At 69.0% G+C, this 8223-nt stretch overlaps 1 protein-coding gene across 3 annotated transcripts in view; it reads left to right on the top strand.

Moving 5' to 3' along the window:
- Nucleotides 1-44: 44 nt before the first annotated feature.
- The window catches only part of FRMD8 (FERM domain containing 8), a 12996-nt gene continuing 4817 nt past the window's right edge, over nucleotides 45-8223 (top strand). Inside the window, exons 1-8 of one of the 3 annotated variants that reach the window (XM_004682629.2) lie at nucleotides 45-129; nucleotides 1334-1501; nucleotides 3686-3787; nucleotides 4026-4084; nucleotides 4164-4330; nucleotides 5567-5785; nucleotides 7397-7520; nucleotides 8091-8219. In XM_004682629.2, the coding sequence (XP_004682686.1) occupies nucleotides 45-129; nucleotides 1334-1501; nucleotides 3686-3787; nucleotides 4026-4084; nucleotides 4164-4330; nucleotides 5567-5785; nucleotides 7397-7520; nucleotides 8091-8219 (1053 nt within the window). Of the gene's footprint in view, nucleotides 130-1330; nucleotides 1502-3685; nucleotides 3788-4025; nucleotides 4085-4157; nucleotides 4331-5566; nucleotides 5786-7396; nucleotides 8220-8223 lie in introns of those variants that run through there. The other 2 variants (XM_012725529.1, XM_012725528.1) reach the window with 2 other exon arrangements.

The following is an 8223-nucleotide window of genomic DNA, read 5'->3' as shown; positions in this document are numbered from 1 at the left end:
CCCCCCGGCCCCCCAGTAACTGCTCTTTCTCTTTCCCTCTCCAGATGGACGGGACGGAAGGAAACGCCTCGCAGCCCTGCGCGGCGGAGCGGTCGCATCGCAGCAGCGTGTCCTCCGTGGGAGCCCGAGGTGGGTCCTTGGCCCCGTCGGCCCTCCGCACCCTCGCCCGGCCCCGGCCTGACCGCGCCGGCCAGCTTTCCATGAAAGTAGCCCTGTGTGCGAGCTGGCAAACAAGGTGTGCCAAGGGCTGAGGGCTTGGCGAGGTGACAGGCCGGCCGGCGCCAGGCCCTGCGCCCCCGGCCAGGCTGGTACTCTCCACTCTTCCTCGTTGGTAAAACGAGCGGCTCACACCGCGGTGACAAGTGGGACCTCATAAACGGACAGCGACACGGTCCCTGGCTTGGCGTGGTTTCTTTCACACACAGCAGTGGAAGGCATTGTCATCTTTTTATAGGAAGGAAATTGGGCCCCAGGGAAGTCAAGCCACTAGTCACGGAGTTCCCTGCACCGCAGCTTGCCCTGCCTGGAAGGTGGCGCTGAGTCCCGGCCTCCTCCTGGGCTCCGTCTCTCAAGAAAGCAGCTGTGGGCGCAGCCCTGACGGCCCGGCAGGCTTCACCTCCCCGGCTCACAACCGCTCTTTGCCGGAGGGTGCTTGTCCTGCTGCCTGGTCCGGCTGCCCGGAGAGGTGGGGCCTGGTGCTCACACCGACCTCACGTCTGATGGGGCCGGCTGGCCAGGGCCAGTGCTAGGCTGGGAGCCGGCGGGCAGGTCTCCAAACGCAGACTCCCAGGAGGGGACCCGCACTGGCCCTTTCTGAGGGTCTCTCCTTGGCTCTGGGCTCCAAATAGGGGCCACGCAGGCTGTCCCAAGGGGATATTTGCCATTGTAGTGCCTGTTCGAGACATGCTGACCTGTCTTCTTGTCGGGCCCCAGAGCATGAAGGTTCTAGGGAAGCTGGACCCTGGAACTTGCTTTCACCTGTGGCCATTGGGCTTCTCTGTGCCCCTCTTTTCCCTGAGTCAGAGGCAGCAGCTTGCCTAGGGCAACAGCCCCAGTCTGGTGTGCAGGCTGCTGTAGCCTCCCTCTGGTGCAGTCCCCACCTGTGGGGTGTCCCTCAGAAGCCCAGCAGGGTGCAGTGGCCCTGATTTAAACCTTCCGGGGGTAGGGGGTGCTGGACTGGGCCTGGGGTCAGCTATGAGTGTTAACACAGCATTCTTCACAGGCTCTTTCAGGGAGGCCGGGGTCCTGCCCCTGGGGTCACCCCAAGGAGCGGGGGGAGGGGGAGTGGTGCCTGGGCAGAGGGCCCAACTGACCCCAAAGGCCTCCCTAGCAGGGGCGGACGTGCTGGTGTACCTGGCAGATGACACTGTGCTGCCCCTGGCCGTGGAGCACCTGTCCTCACTCAGCGCCCACGAGCTGCACCGAGCTGTCCGCGAGGCCCTGCAGCTGCCAGACGTCGCCCTGGACGCCTTCGCGCTCTGGCTTGTCTCCCCTTTGCTGGGTGAGACCTGGGGGTTGGAAGGGTCTGACCAGCGGGGAGGAAGGGGCAGCTGTAGTTTCCAGAACCTCTGGCCACATCCAGTGGTGGACGGTGGGGCTGTGTCCTGAACTCTCCGTCCCTTGGAAGACCCAGAGCTGACAGGTTTCTTGGCCCCCCTCGCACCCCAACCCTGCCTGCCTTTGTGCTGGTGGCCGCGGCGGGTGCCCCTCGGCTCGCTGGTGCCGGAGTCTGGGCCATCAGGAGCAGGATGGCAGGGTGGGGTGAGCGCACGTCGCACGGGACTGTGAGTGAAGGGTCGGGCCAGGATCACAAGGGAAGCTGGGCCCCTCGGCCGGCCTGACTGACCTGTGTGCTGCCCGCTGCGGACAGGGCGGCGGTGGGCCGCGGCTCAGGAGGCAGCTGTCCCCAGGGTGCCGCTTCTCCACCAGCCTGCCTCCTGGCCAGCGGCCACCGTGTCCTGCGGGCTGACCAGTGACCGAGTGGGAGGGGAGTGGGAGTGGGGGCTGTGGCTCGACGGACTCTCAGGCCTGGGGCTGGGGTTCCGGGGCCCCTCGCCTGCGGGCTTGGACAGGAAGAGGGCCTGGTGGGTGCCCGGGGGGCGCGGGCGGCGGCCAGACGTGATCTGGGAGTGCGCGGGCCACCCCAGTGGAGGAGCAGCGACGAGGCGCCCTGAGCTGTTACCTCCTTACCCCAAGCCTCTGGGGTCTCCTGCCCCCCGGGGTGTCTAGCAGCCCTGGCCCCACCCCTATCCTCCTGGAGCTTCCTGCCCAGCTGCTGCTCGCGCTCACCCTCTTCCTGCTGCCCATCTCCCCTCGCCAGTCCTCTGCCCAGCTGTCCAGTCCTCTGCCCAGCTGTCTGTCCTTCACCCTCAGGGGCGGGGCCATCTGCCCCCCACCCAGAGCAGCGGGGGTGGCTGGTCCAGGGACCCGGCCGCTGTCGCTGCAGCTGTGCTGCGGTTTGTTGCTTCCTCCCACTTCCTCCACCCCCACGCCTTCCTCATCACATTCCTGCTCCCCCTTGCAGGGACAAGAATGGCTTGTCTGTGTGGCTCCAGTCACCCAGGCACCGCCCTGTCCAGGAGGGTGGCGAGAGCCCCAGCACGAAGTCAGCACCCACTTTGTTTCCAGGCCGGGTTCAGAAAGGCTGAAAGGTCACCTCAGCTCTGACTCAGGCCCCTTAGAGCCCTTGGCGCCCCCCCCGCCCCCACCCTGACTGGGTGAAGCGGCGACAGATGCCCGGAACTGTGAGGCAGGGCGGGCTGGCTGGCGGAGCCGTTCCTCGGCCGGAAGTTTTGGAAGGGCTTGGCCTCACTGCCACTCTCACTTGGAGGGCAGGGGCACGGGGCCAGGGCGGGTTCAGAAGGCAGGGAGCGCGGGCAGGACAGTGCCCTTCCCCACGCGGGGGTCCTCACCCAGGGCGGAGGCACAGGCCCAGGGCCTGCAGGGCCGGGCACGGCGGTGAGCGGCACAGGGCCACCCCGCCTGTGCGTCCCCGAGTGGCGGGGCGTAGACTGGTATCCATGGTGGTGACTGCTGCAGGAGCCACAGAGGATGGTGTGATTGGTGGGAGGGTCACAGGGAAGGGACCCTTGAAGTGAGACAGGAGCCAGCCACGCCGGGGGTGGCGGGGAGGGTGTCTGCAGGAGGGACTGCATGTGCAAAGGCCCCGAGGCAGAAGCAAGTGAGCGGAGCGCTCCAGTGGGGTGTGGCAGGAGCAGAGTGGAGGGGCAGCGAGGGCAGGGAATGGGGACCAGGTGGCAGGGTTCTGTGGGGCTTGGAGGTGAGGCAGGGTGGCAGCGGGGAGGGGAAGACCCAGGCTTTGCCAGGAGCAGGGAGAGCAGCCCCTTGGGGCGCTGGACCCTGTCCCAGCTGCGGAACCTGCTTCAGCAGTGGTGCTGCGACCCTCTGTCCCGCCGCCCCCGGCCCCTCCCGTCTCAGCCCGGCTGCGCCCCCCTGCCCTGGCCAGGCGGGGTGGGGGGCGGGCAGGCAGCCTCTGCCGGGACCCTGCGCCCCCTTGCTTGCTTATGACTGGGGACAGGGACTTCACCTGTGGGCGATGCGGGGATGGGGTTCTTGCGGGGGGTGCCCGCGGAGCCCTCGGCACAGTTCTGCTCAGCACCGCCGGTGAGAGTGAGCCTGGCTGCGTCGGCTGGCTCCTGCCGACGGCCGCCTCCCCTCCCCGCAGAGGTGCAGCTCAAGCCCAGACACCAGCCCTACAAGTTGGGCCGCCAGTGGCCAGAGCTGCTGCTGCGCTTCACTGATGCCCCGGACGACGATGTGGCCACGGGTGAGTGCTGCGCTGGCCACCTGCCCCTGGGCCTCCCCAGCAGGGGCTGCTGTCCGGCTGCGGGGCAGGCCCGGCCGCTCCTCCAGGCCCTAGCCACTCCTGCCGGGCGGGCGGCCACCAAGTCAAGATGAGCTGTGAACTGCACGCCCTCTGGGCGGCCCGTGGGGCTCCGTCGAGTGGGTCTGGGGGGCCCGGGGCTGGGCTGCCCGCCAGGCGGTGACCTGGCCCCTCTCCCCAGACGAGCCGTCCCTGCAGTTCCGGAGGAACGTGTTCTTCCCAAAGCGGCGGGAGCTGCAGGTGAGGCAGTGAGCCGGTGCCCGAGCCCCGGCCCGGGGCCCCGGACGCCCCGGCTCACCGGCCACCGCCCTGCCTGCAGCTCCACGACGAGGCGGTCCTGCGGCTGCTGTACGAGGAGGCCAAGGGCAATGTGCTGGCCGCGCGGTACCCCTGTGACGTGGAGGACTGCGAGGCCCTGGGCGCCCTGGTGTGCCGCGTGCAGCTCGGGCCCTACCAGCCCGGCCAGTCGGCCGCCTGCACCCTGAGGTGAGGGCCAGCGCGGCCCAAGGCAGGGCGTGGGCGCCCAGCCACAACTGGCACGTGGGGCTGGGGTCAGGTCTCGGCCGGCCCTGTGCTGTGCGACCTCGGGTGACCCCACCTACCTGTCTGAGCCTCCTCCACTGGGCCTGAGCACCTGGACTGAGACAGCCTGGCAGGGGAGGCCTGCAGGGGCCCCCAGATGTGCGTGAGCGAGAAGCCCAGCTCCCCTGAGGTCAGGAGGGTGCTGGGCTTTTTCTTTTGGTGGCAGCCGAGACTGACCACACGCTGGTCAGCGTACTCAGCAGTGACAGTCCAGCTGAGTCCCAGCATCGGGCGCGACCCCCCTCCTCCCGCCCTGCACGCCCTGACTCCACCGCAAGTTGGCCACGGGCCCCTGCTGGTGAGGCGGGGCCTCTCCCTGCACACACCAGAGTCCTCACACTCACCCTGTGACCCCGTGATCCAGGTCCCCCCAGAGGAGAGGGCACAGTAGCCAGGGCCCCTCGGCCGAGGCCCTGGCCCTGTGGGGCCCTCCCATGCTCCTGCAGACCCGGGGACAGAGTGGGAAAGGCCGGGTCTCCGAGTTACCAGAGAAGGGACGGAAGACGCAAATGCCCACGGAGGCCCTGAGGAAAGGGTGGCAGCCCGGAGAGCCGCTCGCGCCACGCTGTGGTCGGCCTCCCTGGGCCCGGGGGTGGCCTCCGGGCCTTGGCCATGACCCTCCCCCGGAGCTGGCTGTGGGATCTGGCCCTTGGGAAGCCCCTCGGAGACCCCTGCTCTCCAGCATCTGCCGCCTGCCTCTGTGGGACCCGGGGCTGGACATGAGCAGCTGCCCAGGGTCTGAGCACGCCCAGGCGCCTCCTGGGGGATGTGGGGTGCTGGCCCCCGGGGTGAGGGCAGGATGTCGTGCTGAGAATCCCCCTCGGTGTGTGTGATCAGAAGGGCTCTGAGGCTCAGCTGGCGGGTCCTTTGCGCCCTCAGCAGGGCAGCCTCGGGCGCCGGTCACCTGTGCCTGTTGTGCTAGCTAAGAACCAGCCGCCCCGCTGGCCAGCATGCTGCTGGGGTTCTAGCAGAGGGGGTCTTGGGGGTCTGTGTCCAGGGCTGGGGCCTCATCCCCCCACTACAGAGGAGGCCACTGTGTGCCTAAGCCCTGTGGGTCCCCAAGCCAGGCCAGAGCCTCCAAGCCCCCCACTCTTGGGCCAGCCACAACGCCCCCCCTCACCACGTGCCTGTCCTCTGCAGGGAGAAGCTGGACTCCTTCCTCCCCGCCCACCTCTGCAAGCGGGGCCAGGGGCTGCTGGCTGCCCTCCGGGGCCGCGGGGCCAGGCCCGTGCCGGGCGAGCAGGGTCTGCTGAACGCCTACCGCCAGGTGAAGGAGGCGCTGGGTGGCGAGCGCGAGGCCCCGCTCAGCACGCACCACCGCGCCTACCTCCTCAAGTGCCACGAGCTGCCCTTCTACGGGTGAGCCGCGCCCGCCGCGCGCCCGCTCAGGCTCCGCCTCCCTGCCAGCCCCGCTCGGCGCCCCAGTGTCCAGCCCCACGGTTCCGGGACACTTGCCTGCCCCACACCGGTCCCGTGGTCATGGGCCTGCTGGCCTTGCCGCCAGCTCCAGCGGGCAGCTCTGGGGACCCTCAGGCTGACCTCAGGCTGACACGCTCCCCCGGCTGGTGGGGCCTGTGAGGGTGCGCCGACACGTGGCGCTGGGTGGAGCTGGCGCAGGCGATGGTGAGGGCTCGGCCGGTGCGGGGAGCAGCGGCGGGGAGCGCGGTCGCTTTGGGGTCACACAGGCGATGAGTGAGGAGTGATACAGGCAGTGAGTGTGGTCAGTTTTGGAGTGAGGCAGTGAGCACAGTCATGTTTGGGGGGGCACAGGTGATGGTGTGGTCAGTTTGGGGGTGATGCAGAGTGATCAGGTTGGGGGTACAGACAACGCAGTCAGGTTTGGGGGATACTTGGTGGCAAGTGTGGTCAGCTTTGGGGTGATGCAGGCGGTGAGCGCAGACAGGTTCGGTGGGTGGTACAGGTGGGCAGTGTCGTCAGTTTGGGGGTGATGCAGGCGGTGAGTGTGATCAGGTTGCAGCGCTGCTGAGGGCTCAGTCTGGAGCCTGCCGTGACAGGCAGTAGAGGGGTGAGGGGAGGAGTCGGGGATCCCGGCTCCGCGAGGCGGCATCAGCTGGCCGGGCTGCCGGGGCGCAGGCGGGCCGGGGCTCGGGCCGCAAGGAGCCAGGTGGCAACTCTGGTGCATTCAGGTTTCCAAGGCTGGAGTTGGGTGCGGGGAGTGGGCCCGGTTGTCACCCAGGAGCCAGTGTGGACCAGTGGAGGGGGGACCCTGCCGGGAAGCGGGGGTCTCTGAGCCCACGTGGAGCCCGCGCTGCTCACCACGGTCACTTGCCGGTGCGGCTGGCTGTCAGCCGTGGCGCAGGCCCCAGGGAGGTGTGGGTGTGGCGAGAGAAGCCCTGGCGGTGGGGTTCACTAGCTCGGGTCAGGCGCCGTGCGGAGGGTGGCGTTTTACGATGAGCAGCGTGCATGAGCTGGGGTGGCCGGCAGGGCAGCGCTGAGCCTGTGGAGGCGCCAGGGTGGGGGACCCGCTGTGCAGCTCAGGGCCCAGATAGCCGGACCACCAGGCCGGCTTGGCCGGCAGGCGCCAGGCGGCCGTGCCCTGGAGGACGTGGCCAGGCAGGAGAGGGAGACAGCTCGGTGGCTGGCGCCCTGCTGCCCCTTCTCCGGGTCAAGCCCGAAGCTGCTTCGCGGGCAGCCCCCCGACTCCCTGGTGGGTCCCGGCTGGTTCAGCCTCGAGCTGCCTGCTGAAGTGGGCTGCGGGCCAGTGTGCCCCGAGTCCCAGCAGGTCCCTGAACGTCACTTGCTCTGTCCCCCGCCCCCGCCGCTGATGCCACCGCCTCCCTCTCCCCCCAGGGTTCCCCTCCCTGGGGAGGTTTCCATGGAACCTGTTACCTGAACTGTTTCAAGTTCCTGGGGTCTGGCCAGAGCTTTTGCTCGTGGGGGAGCCCCGACCCCCAGCCCTCTGTCCGTTCCTGGTGCTGGTGGGGGGTGACTGGCCCCTTCCCTCCCCAGGGCTGCCTTCTTCCATGGCGAAATTGACAAGCCAGCCCAGGGCTTTCTGCACCGGGGCAGGCGGAAGCCCGTGTCCGTGGCCATCAACCTGGAAGGCGTCCACGTCATCGACAGCAGGGAGAAGGTACCCCAGGGTGGAACGCGGGCTCTGTGGAGAGGAAGGCGGGGTGCCCTACCCAGCTTCCCCGGTCCCCTGCAACTCCCGCTGTCACCCCAGGGGGCTCCCCCCTGGGGTCTGTTCCACTCGGACCAGCGCTTATGCCCAGCCTTCCCGGCAGGGTGGTGGCCAGGCACGGGAGGCAGGGTGGGGTGAGCGCAGCCGAATGGAGAGACTGGAGGAGACCGTGACTGGAGACTACCTGTGGCCTCCGGAAAGGCCGGGGAGCCTCTGTGTCGGCTCCTCCCTTGACTGCCCGTGGGGAGGCGGCGCAGCCCCGCCCCCTGGGCAGCGGCCCCGCCCCCTGGGCAGCGGCCCCGCCTAAGCTCGCAGGGGGTCAGGGCGAGTTCGACCTCAGCACAGGCCTCTCTCCCGGCTCTTGCCCCATGTGGACCATCAGGGGCTTGACTCGCAGTGAAAACGGGCCCTGCCCCCCACACCCCCACCTGCTGCAAGCTCCTCCCCTGGTGCCCTGGTGGCAGCGGGGCGGGCAGCAGGCCTCTGCCTGAGGAGAAAGCCCAGACTCTGCCCTCCCAGCACGTGCTGCTGGGCCTGGGCTTCCAGGAGCTGTCCTGGGACCACACCTCGCCCGAGGAGGAGGAGTCCGTCCTGTGGCTGGAGTTCGACGGGCACAGCGAGGGCACGCCGGTCAACAAGCTGCTCAAGGTCT

This window comes from Condylura cristata, unplaced genomic scaffold (genome assembly GCF_000260355.1).
Source record: "Condylura cristata isolate star-nosed mole 26May11 unplaced genomic scaffold, ConCri1.0 scaffold00015, whole genome shotgun sequence".
NCBI classification, from domain to species: domain Eukaryota; kingdom Metazoa; phylum Chordata; class Mammalia; order Eulipotyphla; family Talpidae; genus Condylura; species Condylura cristata.
This window is presented reverse-complemented; position numbering and strand designations above follow the sequence as displayed.